A 16,772-nucleotide genomic window follows, 5' to 3' on the forward strand; every position below is an offset into this window, starting at 1 on the left:
GTCGGACTGTAGACTAGAATATCATAAAAAAAAATAATCACTGACTTCCGTAGGAGTGGTTGGAATATACCATTCATTGCCGCTTGGAAAGTAGACGGGGCGTTCGTCAAGCCAAAAGGCATCACCAGAAATTCAAAATGGCCATCATGTGTACGAAACGCCGTCTTATAAATGTCTGTCTCGTGCATTCGGATTTGGTGGTACCCCGAGCGGAGGTCCAGCTTAGTGAAGAAACGAGCTGCTCCTAATTCATCAAATAGCTCGTCTGCTGTGGGAATTGGAAAATGGTCAGGCACCGTTGCTTTGTTCAGGGCCCTATAATCGATGCAGAATCGAAACGTTCCATCCTTCTTGCGGACCAACAGAACCGGCGACGAGAACGGGCTATGGATGCGTTGAATCACACCTTGGTCTAACATATCCTTAACCTGTCTCTCGATCTCATTTTTTTGGAAGTACGGATACCGATACGGATGCACATTGATCGGCTTGCTATTTGGTAATAGGTGGATACGATGATCTAGTTGTCGAACTGGTGGCAGACCGCAAGGAAGGCGAAAAACTGCCTGATGCCGAGACAAAATGGCGCTGATCGAATCCGGAGGAAACTCTTCCTCTGGCCGCTGCGAGTCTGTGCTCGAATCCGGAGGTGACTCGATCAATTCATAAAGTTCAAAAGCAGCAGAGTGTGACATCAATAACGCAAATGAGTTCAGCGACGACAGCCTGGATGGAGCCCGCAGTGCACTCGAAAGAATGATCAACTTATCGTTCTTGACGAATTCAACTGACTTGGTGTTGAAATCGGTAGTCACCCTGCCCAAGGATTCCTGCCATTCCATAACTAGTATAACATCAGGGCCATGAACCAGAAGTATATGTAGGTCCACCGCAAATGGAGTTCCTTGTAGGGACAGGCGGGTTGTCTTGCACAGGTGAGAACACAATAGGGAAGCCTCATTCCCTACATAAACTCAGAAGGGGCGAATCGCCGTTAGAGAGAGATGGAGTTTCTCCGCAATGCGCGGGTGTAGGAAGTCATGAGAACTCCCAGTATCGATTAAGACCTCCACCGGCTCAGACTCAATCGTACCAGATAAGGTGAGGGACTTGGATTGTCTTCTTCCCTCTATTGCCAATAAGTGGGATAAGTCTGCCGTATTAACTTCATCTTCGGCAACAGTTTCCTCCACCGTTTCGACGGGATCGTCCTCATCCTCGCCTACCCCTATATAAGCCAAAAGCCGATGACTGCAGACGTGTCCGGTAACCCACTTCTTCGGGCAATAAAAGCACAGGTTCAAGCGTCTGCACTCCGCTTTCTCCGCCGTCGAGAGCCGAACGATCGGAATAGAAGATGTGTCATTGGGTCGAGGAGTAGAGAGAACCGCTCGATTACCCGGAGCCGGCGATGCCTGGCTCGCGGAAACCGATTGTGGGGTCTGGCCTGACCCACTGGAGTCGTGCGGCTGCCACTGCCGGCGGCTGTAGAATGGTGGCGGTGGAGTGCTCTCCGGCCGACAGGATGCCAATTGAGTGGCCAACGCAAAGGCAGCCGCTAAGGAGGCTGGGCGGTGAAGGAATACTTCATCCTGGATTGGTTGCTTCAACCTAGCGACATACAAATCAAGTAACACGTGGTCAGGTGCCCCTACGACTTTAGTTTGCAATTTCTCAAAAGCCAACTAATAGTCCGAAACCGTACCTGTGTGTTGGAGTTTCTTGAGGAGACCAACATGACTAACGTAGCATTGAGGGTCAAAGCGTCTGCGAACATCATCCAGAAACTTTGGCCACGTTATAAACTCTTGACTAGAACAGTAGTTCCAGATCCAATTAGCGGCTCCTAGTTCAAAGAGCATGATCATGTAGTGTAGACGTTCAGCCTCCGGCGTGCCGACGTGATCAAAATAAAATTGGATGCCACAGATCCAATTATTAACCTCTGTACCGTCAAATCTCGGAGGTTCCATCTTAACCTTGGGTTGCCTTTGATCGGCTTGAAACGACCCGAACGTGGTTGTTGGCCTCGGTGGCCCCCAGCATGATGAAACACCCACCGTCTGCGGGCGTGAGATAGCCAAACGATCCGACGGTCCTTGCTCCGGTTGATAGAACTGGCATGGTTGCGAAACCTATTGCGTAAACCGCTTTGTCGCGGGAATGGATCTGTTGGGGTTTGTATACTAAAAGATGCTTTGAGCGTTGATAAGGCTCGTTTCATGCATTGGTTTTGGGTTAAAATTATATGCTTTTGGGGGAGATAATGCACAAATTTTGAGCTTAAGTGTGCAGAAATCTGCTGGATCCAGGAGTTTGTGCTAATTGACCTGACAGATGCAAATAGCTGATTTTGAAGTAAAATACCAGAAGTCGTCGCTCGGACCTAGGAGATTCAGGAAGTTGACGACAGGAGTAGAAATGGAGCAAAAGTGCAGAAAAAGTCATCTACCTGGTCAAAGAGACAGAATGGCGTGCTGACATGAAGATCCTCAATTATTGCAAGGGTAAAATGGTCAAATACCGACAAGAAGTTTCCTTAGGGTTGAAGTTAAAGCCACTCTATAAATAGAAGCTTTCCACAATGAAGAGGTAGCGCTTAACGCTATCGTAGTTTAGGTAGGAAGCTCTCATAGGCGCTTAACGCCACCGCTCTCTTAGTTTAGTTAGATAGTTTGTTGCTTTCTTAGCTGAGTTCAATGGTTTCATCGGAGGAATTGACGACTTCACCGTTGGATCTCGACTCATTTCCAGTTTTATGAAGCTTTGGTATTTATTTTCATGTTGATGATGTTTTTACTTATGTTTCTTGGATGCTTTTCGCAATTGGTAGCTTAGATGTTTAGATCCATGTTGTTTACATGATTTCCAGTAGTTTAGAGGTTGAGATTTAGTTGTTCACGTGCTCGATTTCTGAGATCCGATAGTTTAGGTGATGCATGTAAGGTAATCTGTGTTCATTTCGTTTTCTGCTTGACCCAGTAGCGTAGATCTGGTAGTTCTAGCTTGAATTTCGTGTTTACGTCTCGTTTTGAAGCATGCTCTGTTTTATTTCGTCAATGGTGTTGAAGCTCTGTTCTATGCTCTGTTTTTACTTGGTTATTTGGAGAAGATGAAGTAGGAGTTAGTTAGAGAATCAGATCTGCTTTTTGCTTTTGCTTTTTGGTTTTCCAGCTTTTCTGTCAGCCCAACTAGTTTGAGAAAAATGGTCCCCACTTTACTTTTACACTTTGTCTGCCTATTTTAGGAAAGCCTTTAGCTTGGTTAGTAAGTTTCAATTGTTTTCTTTAGTTGCTTTCATGATTTATTAAATTGATGAAAAATATTTTCGTATTTTATTTTCCTTCCGTACTTCTCCCGTCTCCTAGGTCAGGTAAATGGAGTCCGGTTTAATTCCGCCAGGTCAAGTAGATTAGATTTTTAACCCACTCAATGAATGCGTGGCAGCAGCCGACCCCCTTTCCGCTTGTGTCATGGAATCGATCTCGAGTAGGTCCATAGTCTCTGTGGTTCGACCCCGCTCTTGCCGCTTATACTTAGTAATATTTGTTGCATTAGTGGGAAAATTATAAATCTTGTTGAAAGGAGGGACACGTGCACACGACACACGTGCAAAAACCCGACCCTTCAAATGGCGCCGTTGCCGGGGACTATGGTGTTATCTACTTGATTTTGTTTCTATGACACTGTAAATAGCTTTCGACTTTCTTCAATTTTCTGTTTTTGATCGTTTTCTTTTGTCTAGGCATGACTTCTTATCCAAGGTGTTTCCAAGGTTGAAAAAAACCAAGGCTGAAGTGAAGAAGGAAAGCTCTCCAGTTACATGTGGCTGAAAGAATGCCTATGGGGCCAGGGAGTTTCCTCATTCTTTCCATTTTATGTTTATTGGTTGCATTTATATAGTCCTTGGATACTTTAGAAGCTCATTTTGTAAATACTTTTAGCCGAGTTTTGATTCTTGTGAATACTTTTCTAAGAAAATCCAAAAATATTTTAAAAATCAGAAAATTTCAAAAATATTTTATGTTCTTAAAAAAAAAAAAAGAAGTTAAATATAAAAAAAAGAGTTTTTAGGGATAATTCGGAGCTATGCGTAGTGGAATCCACTACGATTCCACTACGCATGCACCCTATTATTGCCTAACTGGTCAGTTTGCTAAGTACTCTTCGGGAATCTACTGGGTCAGGTAGATAGGAAGGAATTTGAAAATTTTTGGACTGAACCAGTATAATCCCAAGAATACTTGAGCAAAAGTTGTACATAGTGTGAATATGTTTTTCTGAAATTTCCTTATTAAAATCCAAACAAAGAAAAAAAATTTAATCCCAAAAAGATATTCGAAATTCTAAGTAAATCTTGGGAAGAAGTTTATAAATGAAAAAAATTCTTTTGGATCTTACATCCACTTGACCAGTTTGCTTAAGAATTTCAAATTTTAGTTTTGTAGGTCAGGCAAAGAGTACAAGGGACCGACAAGGAATTCCAATGATGAAGCTCCCAATTTAAGAAATAAGGAAGGCGATTACCTGACCCAGCAGAATGGCAAGGCAGAAACATGGGAAACAGAGGATTCTGCCCAGTAGTTAGGCAAGCACCACCAGCACGCACAGGAAGGCTGACTCCAAAAGGAGCCATGAGAAGAAGTGACCCCACCCCCCAGTGACCAAGTAATTTTACATTTCAGTTTTTGGTTTTCTTTTCTTTTGTCAAGTATCTATGTTTGCATGTTTTCTCTGTTTTAAGCATGCTTGTCGCGTCTGTGTATATGTGTTTTGTGTGCTTCTCCCACTTAGCCCAATCATTGGTCTAAGTGTGAGAAGTTTATGTTAATACGACATGCTTTGGTATCTGTTAGTTTGTTTATCTTCTCCCACTTAGCCCGATGCTCGGTATAAGTGTGAGAAGTTTGTTTTTGTAAATATATGTTTTATGAGCCTGTGATTGTCGTACTAACTTAGCCCTATTTTCCACTTCACTGGAATTGCTTGGGGACAAGCATGGTGAAGTGGGAGGGGGGAGGGAGTTAGTGCAAGTCAGTGTCAAGCATGTGCGTCTGTTTGCTAGGTCTAGTAGCTAGTAGTGTGCCGTTTAGTAGGCAATTATGTGTTTGTGCATAACTGGTAAAATAGAAAGCAAAAACCCCTTAGTGAGAGTAATAGAAGAGAGAATGCATGTCAACTTTGATGCCCTTTTCCTTAGTAAATCAAAATCGATTTGGACGAAGTAAGGACGATAGAATATGCCTCAACTGATCTAGTTGTGAAGCCTTCCATAAAAGTGAGTTATAAGCCTTAAACACTTTATACTAACACATAAAAAAGAGGGCTGCCACTTGATGCTTAGGGAGAGAACATAGAATGAGAAAATTTTTGGTAATAGGCATAACCTCTAGGGCCTAGGGAAAAGGTACTGCAGGTATAAGTTGGACGAAGTCCAAAGTGAAAGGAGGTATAAGCTGGACGAAGTCCAGAGAAAAAAAAACAAAAAAAAAAACAAAATTATTTTCTGGAGGTATAAGCTGGACGAAGTCCAGGAAAAATAGGAGGTATAAGCTGGACGAAGTCCAGAGGGAAAGAGAAAAATAAGATCCAGGACAGGGAGCAATTATAACCTGACCCAGTGGGAAAACTCTCTGACCCGAGGCATCAGTGGTATGGCAACATAAAGAGTGAACGATCCTAACATCCCTGGTGAGGAATGAGTGATCGAGAGAATCCAACAATTGGTGAAGTAAGAGGCTATCTTGACGAACTGACAAACCGATTAGATGGAAGAAGGGAAGGGGAAGATTCGGAGACTGTAGATTCTTGGATTGACCTTAATCTTGTGGGGATGGCTGCTAGAAAATAAACCAGTTTATGCATTAATGTGCCAATGTGTTTTAGAATGTGTGTTTGTGTCTGTTTTCTATGTCTAAGTCTTTTTGCGTCTAGGTCTAGGAGTTTGTGTTTGTTTCTTTTCTTTAGAGTCGGTCAAGTGAAAACCATGCATTGAAACTTGCCTTATTTCTTTTATCTTATCTTTCATACTTGAGGACAAGTATGGTTTAAGTGTGAGCAGTTTGATAAGGCTTGTTTCATGCATTGGTTTTGGGTGATATTATATACTTTTGGGGGAGATAATGCACAAATTTTGAGCTTAAGTGTGCAGAAATCCGCTGGATTCAGGAGTTTGTGCTAATTGACCTGGCAGATGCAAAATAGCTGATTTTGAAGTAAAATACCAGAAGTCGTCGCTCGGACCTAGGAGAATCAGGAAGTTAACGACAAGAGTAGAAATGGAGCAAAAGTGCAGAAAAAGTCATCTACCTGGTCAAAGAGACAGAATGGCGTGCTGACATGAAGATCCTCAATTATTGCAAGGGTAAAATGGTCAAATACCGACAAGAAGTTTCCTTAGGGTTGAAGTTAAAGCCACTCTATAAATAGAAGCTTTCCACAATGAAGAGGTAGCGCTTAACGCTATCGTAGTTTAGGTAGGAAGCTCTCATAGGCGCTTAACGCCACCGCTCTCTTAGTTTAGTTAGATAGTTTGTTGCTTTCTTAGCTGAGTTCAATGGTTTCATCGGAGGAATTGACGACTTCATCGTTGGATCTCGACTCATTTCCAGTTTTATGAAGCTTTGGTGTTTATTTTCATGTTGATGATGTTTTTACTTATGTTTCTTGGATGCTTTTTGCAATTGGTAGCTTAGATGTTTAGATCCATGTTGTTTACATGATTTCCAGTAGTTTAGTGGTTGAGATTTAGTTGTTCACGTGCTCGATTTCTGAGATCCGATAGTTTAGGTGATGCATGCAAGGTAATCTGTGTTCATTTCATTTTCTGCTTGACCCAGTAGCGTAGATCTGGTAGTTCTAGCTTGAATTTCGTGTTTACGTCTCGTTTTGAAGTATGCTCTGTTTTATTTCGTCAATGGTGTTGAAGCTCTGTTCTATGCTCTGTTTTAACTTGGTTATTTGGAGAAGATGAAGTAGGAGTTAGTTAGAGAATCAGATCTGCTTTTTGCTTTTGCTTTTTGGTTTTCCAGCTTTTCTGTCAGCCCAACTAGTTTGAGAAAAATGGTCCCCACTTTACTTTTACACTTTGTCTGCCTATTTTAGGAAAGCCTTTAGCTTGGTTAGTAAGTTTCAATTGTTTTCTTTAGTTGCTTTCATGATTTATTAAATTGATGAAAAATATTTTCGTGTTTTATTTTCCTTCCGTACTTCTCCCGTCTCCTAGGTCAGGTAAATAGAGTCCGGTTTAATTCCGCCAGGTCAAGTAGATTAGATTTTTAACCCACGCAATGAATGCGTGGCAGCAGCCGACCCCCTTTCCGCTTGTGTCATGGAATCGATCTCGAGTAGGTCCATAGTCTCTGTGGTTCGACCCCGCTCTTGCCGCTTATACTTAGTAATATTTGTTGCATTAGTGGGAAAATTATAAATCTTGTTGGAAGGAGGGACACGTGCACACGACACACGTGCAAAAACCCGACCCTTCAAGCGTACATGCCCTTGTACAGTCAGCTTGTGCATGTATACGAGAAACGCCACGTCCACTTGTTTACCTAATTATGAGAATAAATAATATAATATAATGGTTTATTATTGAAATATAATAAACAAGTCTAAGGCTTTTTACTAAGAAGGTCAAGTAGGGAAATTCGATGAATCTCCTCATGAGTTTTCCAGAAGGGGACTTGGCCAGATCTAGTAAGAAGAAAAACGTATTCACAACCTAGATAGGCTTTGGCTACCTATTGGTACGGTTGCGGTGTTTGTGATAATTCTCTCTTACCTAAGAAGAGATTAGTAACACCACTGTGGTAAAGCACTGAAAGGATCTAATCCGAAATGTATTCTTTATTGCTCTCTACTGAAAGAATATATTTCTGAAAGTTTAGTATTTTCTAGTCTATGATATTAATATCAATATTGTTTATCCAATCAAACGCCACTTTGACTTATCAATATGTGAGAGTTTGTACGTAACTCAAGTTCATGATATCTTGGGTGGTAGTAATTGAATAGCATGAAGGTATTGGAATATTATTTCATAGAATTCGCGTGCCCAGTGTGGTATGATTAAACCCCTAAAAGGGTGATCCCCAATGAGGTGTTTGAAAGAGGAATTTATTATTCAGAAATCTGCGCAGTTGGAATTTATTCCACGAATAATAAATAAAGTTTCAAACTAGAAAAACTCTTTGGAGAATTAATTTAATTATAGTCACATAGCAGACAAAAGAATTAAATTGATGGATCAAGATAATCTGAAACGCGGGAAATATTATAAAATAAAATGGACCCAAGTTATTTGTAATTTGGTGATTTAAGTGGGAGTGCAATATTATTCTTTAGTGGAATAAAATAATATTCCATTGATAATATATTAAATCATGGGTCTTTTGATTTAATTAGTAATTTATCTAATGGGTGAGCCCAACACTTAAGTCATTCCATGGATCCCAACCTAGCCCAACAAGTCCATTATAAATAGTGATGAGATGTGGAAACCCTAGCACACCATTCATTCACAACACTCCTCCCCTAAACCCTAGAAGCCATCACCGGCTCTCTCTCTCTCCTTGCCTCGATTTTCGTGCCTTGGCACGTGGGAGAATTAGGGTTTTGTTTTGTTCTTGTTCTATCCTAATTCATAGGATTAGATCAAGACAATATTGAGTTTGTGATTGGGTTTCCCTAGATCTCTTCAAGACTATTATTGATTATCTAAGATCCGCCCACACGGATAGAGAATCAAGGACTAGGGAATAGGTTGGAAGATTCACGGTCGATAAATCAAGGATCTCCGGGTGGTGCAGCTAGCAACTTCGATCCTATGATGGATCAAAATAAGGTAACAATCGAATCTACATCAAATTGCATGATTATGTGTATATTTGATGTTATATCTATAGATCTATGTTAATTGCATGAAATTGGAGTCGAATGTATAATCACCTAAATAGATCCGTTCTAGGACCTGTTTGGTTTCCGTGTCTTCCGCTGCGGTAGTCCCAACAACTGGTATCAGAGCCAATTTTTTAGGCTCTGATTATGTATTTGATTAATTGAATTTTTCGAAAATTATAGTGTAAGAACTTGGGATTTTCGAAAATAATGCAATGTGTGTTGGATCTATGTTTTTCTTAATTTTATTTTTGGTTCTATGATATGATGTTCTAGATCGATGAAAGAATATTATGAATCTTGAATTTTATTCAAGTTTTTCATAAAAATATTCTAGATCTATGATGAACATCATTAGATCTATATATTCTAAGTAATATGTACTAGATTATATGTTTGATGATTACATATATGTATGTGTTTAAGTGAATATATGTTTTTGAATCAAGAAATAAAGTGGTCCATGATTGAATACTTGGATCGATGAAAGAATATTATGAATCTCGAATTTTATTTGAGTTTTTCACAAGAATATTCTAGATCTAAACAAGTATTCATTAGATCTATAGTTTTATGTTCTTAATATGCTAGATCTATTTAAATTGCTAAATGCTTGAAATTTAAATATGCATATGTGATGAACATAAAAGATTGTTACATATTAAGAAACGATTAATTGAGATTTAAGATCGCGGTCAAGCGAAGCGACCGCGATGAATCAAGTTGATTAAAATTGAAAAACGAATAAATGAATGCAAGGGTTTAAACCCTAGATGTGTTCAAGAACCGGGCTGCCTTCATCGGGGATCGCCGATCCAGATCTGGTGAGAAAAGGCGGCGGTGGCTACGGATGGTCGGAGGAGTCAGCGACGGCGGCGGGCAGCAGCTCCGGCAGCCGCTGCATCGTCTTCGGACAGCAGCGCCGGGCAGCGGCTGCACAGCCGTGTCTCGGCAGCAGTGATCAGCTCCAGAACGCAGCAGCAGCGGCGTCGTCGTCTTCGGGCGACGGCGGGCAGCAGCAGCGGCGTCGTCGTCTTCGGGCGGCGGCGGGAGGCAGTCAGCGGGCGGCGGCCACTCCAGTGGGAGCGTCACGGCGGAAACGCTGCAGTGACAGCAGCCCTCACTCCGGGCAGTGGCGACGCTCGCAGCAGCAACAGCGGCGCCGTCTTCGGGCGGCGACAGGCAGCGGCGGCGGCTGCCGGATTAATTAAAGAAGTGTAAAATTCATTTGGCATTAACATGCTACTAAAATCCTAAATTATTAAAGTATTAAATGATTAATTGGATTTTAATTGGAATTCAATTCCTAGTTTAATTTGAATTTTATCTTTAATTTTGATGAAGGTGAATTTGTTTCATCTAGATAACATCAAATGTGATTTAAAGGTATGAAAATTCATAGAGCATTAATTTTGCTATTAAAATCCTTAATTATTTATTAAGTTGAATTTTGTCTTTAATTTTGATGAAGGTGAATTTTATTTCATCTAGAAAACATCATTTTGAATTAAAGATGTAATAAGATTCTTCTTGTCATGTGATTTTATTTGAAAGCTATGGGAATTTTAATTCTCGAATTTAATTGGTGTGTTTTAAATGGATTTAGTCTTAATTGGATAAATGCGGATTTATATATCCAAGTGGGCATTTTAAATTAAGACTTAGCTAATCTTTTATGATATACACCTAGACATTAATTTTAGGATAAGGATGGATTAATTCTATCTAAGTAAATCCTAATAGTATTAAAAGGTAATTCTAATAATCAAGATACGTTATTTTAACTAATAATGTATGATTGTTTAAGATTGGACTTAATGTCTAGATAATCTTGTTTATGTGAAGATAGAATTTTAATTCTATCTATTATTTTAGATGCTTAATTAAATGATCAAGTTTCGTCATTATGTTTATGTGAACCTTTGGTAAATGTGTTTACATGTTTATTGATGATTGATGGATATTTAGTTTGAGTTATGATTTTATTTGTTAAAATCTAGTTTAACTCGTGCATCGCCTATGTACTTATTGCCTTGCATGCATAGCTAGTACATGTTTAATTATTCTTTGAATGTGGATACCTGCCTTATCTGCTTAAGTGATAATTAAACTATTAAAACCACCAACAAGAAAATATGAAGCGATAATTACAACACGTTTGTATATGGCCTCCATAAAATTGGTCTTAGTGCGAAGTAGTGACCGGCCTGTCTTTACGGGAGGAACATTACCATTTCTTAAGTTTTGACTTCTCTAGATAAAGGTTATTAAAATCGTAAAATTAGTTTTTCAGTAATATCGCGACTGGTCTTTACCGGAGCAATATTGCTGCGAAATTATAAGGATTGTATTTTAATAATGCTTAGAGGGAGCTATAGGAGGAGATGCTTGTCCGGTTCGACCTTTATTTAGAGGAGTTCATGCACAAGTAAAGAATCCTTAGTGCTTAATTTTATGGTTATAGGCTTTAGCATTGTTAGTCAGCCATGCCATTCTTATGGTCTCTGGACTATCTGTCGACATTGTGGCCAGTAAAAATAATGAATTTCTTGCATGAATATGACACGGCTTCCTAGTAGAAGAACGTTTGTGCTTGATTTTTGTGGATGTAAAATTGATGAATTGTTTTGTGGTTATTTGCAATTCCTTGAAATTTTACATGTTTATATTATTGGTTTTTATTCTCAGCTTGAACGAAAGATGTTTACTACTTGGAAAGTTTATAGTGCGATCCTTAAATCGAAGGAACGCGATTCTGATTCTTATTTGGATTGGAAAAGGAGACTTGACATTGATCAGTTGGCTAGTGATGTTGGTCCTCACTAAGGATCGCCCCTCTGCTTATTACATATCAAACAAGGAAAAGGATGCTTGTGATCGATGGGATACCGCGAGCGGTCATGTCAAGAAGTTTTTGTTGGCCTCGGTCGGCAATGCTCTTGGCAAGGTTGACAAGCCCGACAGGTCATTGATTGAAGAACCTAAATGGTTTGATGAAATGTCCACCAAATGTCTCATGAGATCGGTGGTGAACATTTTGAGGAGAACGGTCTTGAAGGAGAACCAAAACATTAACGACTATGTCGTGGAAATGGTTGATGGTTTTGATAGGCTCGAGGAGTTGGGTGAGAAAATAGGCCCAGAAACCCAACAACTCATGATTCTCGACGGACTTCCAAAGAGCTATGAGAAAGTAAAGAAAGAGATAATGGACAATCTTTGGCCAACATCTCTTCTAGTACTCTCTAGCAAGCTCATTGAGGCACAAGTCCAGATAAGGAAGATGGAGGGTGGGATGGTTAATAACTCCACTGACCTAAGACGCAAGTCTGACATGGCAGAGAGTTCGAGCCAACCCAATGTGATTAGGAGGAAGACATGATCTTGATCTAGCTATGACATTTATGTTTTGAACAATGAAAGTCTTATTTTGCTTTATTTACATTGTTGAATTTTAAGAGTTTTTGATATTGTTTGGTTTTGATATCATATGGATTATTGATATGGAATTTTGTTCCTAGTTTATCAATTGTGTTTTTGGATTATCGAGGTCATTTTATAATGCTTGCGTTATTAGATAAATGAAATTTTGATTATCCAATTATTTATGACATCAAATGTAACATGGTTATCAAAATGTTTACTTGTGATTAAATTTGTTGATTCAATTATTATGAAGGTTTCTTCTAGAAATTTTGATTATTAAGTTTCTTTAATCCTTAAGTCTTTTGAACCATTATTTTGTTGAAGAGTCAATAGAACATTAATGTTCAGCATGGATTCAATACAAAATAAAATGATCTTATGATCGCGTTTGTTCAAATAAAGGTGTAAGAAAAATAATCACAATAATTGATTACAAGACAAGTAAATTAAATTCAACTAGAAACAAGATAAGTATTTATTATAAATACTAGAAATTCTTGTATAGTAAATATAGTGTGCACATTAAATTTGTTTTAATGTTCCAAGCCTAGAGTTGACTATTTGATTAGTTATTGTTTTATTTATTTTGTTGTGAAAGTGATAATTAAAACAGTGGGAGCTTTTCTTAATGAATGATTAAATTCTAAGTGTTTAATAAGAGCTTCATAGCTCATTTTATTAAACTAGGATGAATTTAACTCCAAACACTATTTAAATTGTTTTAATAGCCTTAAAGAATATTGAGACTAGTATTTTTCTACTTTTAAAAGTGGGAGCTAAATTTTGTCTCATAGAATATTCATAAATGGAATTAAGGTAATGTTTGATAGAGTTAAAAGGGTTCACACCCTAGAATGAAAGAAGTGATGAATTGCACACTTTCTAAGACTCTAATAACATTAAAAGACATTTCCAAGTTAGCTATTAAAATTAGAATTGCTTTTGGATTTCCAAAGAAAGTATTTCTAAAGATCACAACAAATGGTTAAATAAATGAACTCTTGGAATTTATGACTATAAAACAAAGAATGCAATCATTCGGTTTTATCTTGTCATAAGGACTAATTTCCAATTAGTCATTGTGATGAGGTAATTATGTTCATGCATAAATTTACATCACAAGTTATTTAGCAAGGATAATACCAAGATTGGTATTATATAATTAAAGTTTTGGGAATCATATTCGACATGATTAAAAACTTTATATTTGCTATAAGTATTCTACTTTAATTAGTAGAAATTCAGAAGGATCAAAATAGTGGATTTTGATAGAGGAATATGTATAAGTGCACTTGAGAAAGGCACATAAAATTATTCCACTGGATCAAAGGGCCTAGAAATATTTTGATCAAATAATCGTGCTCCTTAGCAAGAATTAAGGTTATAAATTACAAGTATATTTTCGTTTTATGTACTCTAGAAAACTATGTTGGTAGATTCTTTTAAAGAATTATAGTTTTGAGTACATAGTGGCCAAAGCCTGCTTTGAGTATAAGTGGGAGAAAATGTGTTGTGAATGTGTAGCACAAGGCCAATAAAGCGGTTGGTATACTCGAAAGCATTCTTTGAGTATAAGTGGGAGATTGTTGGGGTTTGTATATTAAAAGATGCTTCGAGCGTACATGCCTTTGTACAGTCAGCTTGTGCATGTATACGAGAAACGCCACGTCCACTTGTTTACCTAATTATGAGAATAAATAATATAATATAATGGTTTATTATTGAAATATAATAAACAAGTCTAAGGCTTTTTACTAAGAAGGTCAAGTAGGGAAATTCGATGAATCTCCTCATGAGTTTTCGAGTAGTGGACTTGGTCAGATCTAGTAAGAAGAAAAACGTATTCACAACCTAGATAGGCTTTGGCTACATATTGGTACGGTTGAGGTGTTTGTGATAATTCTCTCTTACCTAAGAAGAGATTAGTAACGCTGGTGTGGTAAAGCACTGAAAGGATCTAATCCGAAATGTATTCTTTATTGCTATCTACTGAAAGAATATATTTCAGAAAGTTTAGTATTTTCTAGTCTATGATATTAATATCAATATTGTTTATCCAATCAAACACCACTTTGACTTATCAATATGTGAGAGTTTGTAAGTAACTCAAGTGCATGATATCTTGGGTGGTAGTAATTGAATAGCATGAAGGTATTGGAATATTATTTCATAGAATTCACGTGCCCAGTGTGGTATGATTAAACCCCTAAAAGGGTGATCCCCAATGAGGTGTTTGAAAGAGGAATTTATTATTCAGAAATCTGCGCAGTTGAAATTTATTCCACGAATAATAAATAAAGTTTCAAGCTCAGGAAAATTCGATGGGAAGTTGGAATCCCGACGGAAGTTGGAACCAAGGAAGACAGAGGGACGCTCCATGGAGGACTCACCCAAACTTCAGATGGACTGACCATGATTAAGGCCAGCCACCCCCACTTCAGCTCACAAATTATGCACACCCTCCGGAGAGACAGTCCAACTGGTCGGAGAAAGGTCAAGAGGGGCAATTGCAGCTGGGGTACAGGAATCAGGACTATACTAATTGGGGAAATAGGAATCAGAACAACCCAGGGAGCTCCTATGTGCCACCTCATCAGAGGAATAACCAAGGGAACTACCAGAATTCCCAACCAAATCATCAAGGGAATCAAGGGTCTGGTAGCCAGTACAACAACCATCAGGAAAATCAAGGGTCTAACAACCAATACAACAATCATCAAGGCAACTATCGTCAGAACCAAGGTCAAGGACCAAATTCTAGTCAATTTAACTCCAGACCACAGAGGAGTTTGGACGACATGGTACATGATTGATAAGGCTAATTTCATGCATCGGTTATATGGTGAAAAGCGTTATAATTTGCTGGGTCTAACACGTTTCCTAAGCCAGGTGTGTGAAAAAAATCGCTAGATCGAGGAAATGCTGAAGGAAACGGTCTAGCAAAGGAATGAAGTGAAGTGAGCAGAATTCAAAAGAAAAGAAGGCGTGACGGAGAGAGTCAGTAGCTGAGGGCAACAAAGTCTATCTATACCTCGTTGGGCCCCACTCCAACGCCTATAAATAGAAGAGCATGCAACGCACAAAAAAAATCACTTTTCACTCTCTTTTAGCTCACACACATAACACACACATGGGAATGGGAGATCTGGGGTAGTTCGGGGTTACGAAGGGTTCATTTCTTTAGAAGGTTTCAGTTGCAACACCGTCCGCGTGTGGACGAAGATACAATCTCTTTTAATTTCAGTTGTTTTGCACTTTTGCGGTCGAACTTCACTTTCGGGAGTCGACTTGGCTGTTGATGATACTCGTTATCTTTTCGCTTTTGTTGATTTGCGTTTAGTTGTGATATTTTGAGTTGATTTACGTAGATCTTGCTGCTGAGAGTTTATTTTAACAAGTATTATGTCGATCTCTGTTTTATTTTGATATTGTGGTGCTCGATCTGGGAATTTGGTGATAGATCTGTGGTTTATTGACTGATTGGAGGTTGTTGTTTAAATCTGAAGTAATGAAGTGTTTCTGTTGGGAGGAGATTGTGTCGGACGCTTGGATCCGGAGTGGATTTAGCGTCTGAGGTTGGATCCGAAGTGAGAAAAGGAAGTTGTTGGATGGATTTGAGTTGTCTGCTTATTCCCTGTTTTACTTTGTCTAGCATCTGTAGATCCGTTCAGTTCTTCGTTGTTATGCATCAATTTGATTTAGATTTAGTTTGCTCTGCTCTGATTTCGTTCATGTTGATTTTCTTATGAGTTTTTACGCAATTTTGGTGAAGAAGATGATGTCGCTGTTAGTTAGTACTCGAGTTAGTTATTCTGCCAGCTTTTCGTCCGTACTCTGCTTTTTCAGTCATGGTCCCCACAGTCAGTTTGTTTCCTAGGTCTAGGTAATTAGAGTAGTTTTCTTAGATCTGGTGATTGAGCAGTTAATTTTCTTGCAACGTTCTCTTGTTATTTCGCCTAACTCTAGCTATTAGCATAGGAGTTTTAAGGTTCCCAAGTCAAGTTTAATTTGTTTTCCTCAACCCAAGAAAAAAATGCGTGGTTATTACGCATCCTTCTCTGTGGGATCGATCCATACTTCCCTATACTAGGTTTAGTAAAGTGGTTGAGGGTTTTTGAAAGAAGTGCTCTGTGTGTCCGACGACCAGGATTTCCTACGACCAACGAGTTCCTAGACCGCGTGATCTATTGGATTTGCTGGACCGAGGGAACCTGTTTATTTCCTTCTGAACACACCTAACACAAAAAGTTAACTTTCAAATGGCGCCGTTGCCGGGGATGGATGGCGTTTATTGTTATTGCGTTTAAGGATTTGGTGTAAATATTTTAATTTCTGTTATTTTCTTTCTCCTTGACAGTTTATGAAAGCAGGCTTCCATTCTGGAAGTTGGGCAAGTTCATCTGGGTCAGAGAGTGGCCAATACAAGTGGCGAGTCAAGGAATCTACAT

General features: G+C 38.9%; 1 protein-coding gene across 1 annotated transcript; it reads left to right on the forward strand.

Moving 5' to 3' along the window:
• The first annotated feature begins 11,707 nt into the window (after positions 1-11,707).
• Positions 11,708-12,280, forward strand: LOC148930165 (uncharacterized). The gene has a single exon (XM_089066375.1). It carries the CDS (start codon positions 11,708-11,710, stop codon positions 12,278-12,280), a length of 573 nt encoding a protein of 190 aa, XP_088922501.1.
• The last annotated feature ends 4,492 nt before the right edge of the window (positions 12,281-16,772 follow it).

This window comes from Salvia hispanica, chromosome 3 (assembly GCF_029641045.1).
Source record: "Salvia hispanica isolate PSC_SH4W2 chromosome 3, Shi_PSC_v1, whole genome shotgun sequence".
Lineage (NCBI taxonomy): Eukaryota > Viridiplantae > Streptophyta > Magnoliopsida > Lamiales > Lamiaceae > Salvia > Salvia hispanica.

Bases quoted from the DNA above. Each gene is read 5' to 3' on its own strand.
- LOC148930165 (XM_089066375.1), top strand. From the start codon at position 11,708: ATGTTGGTCCTCACTAAGGATCGCCCCTCTGCTTATTACATATCAAAC.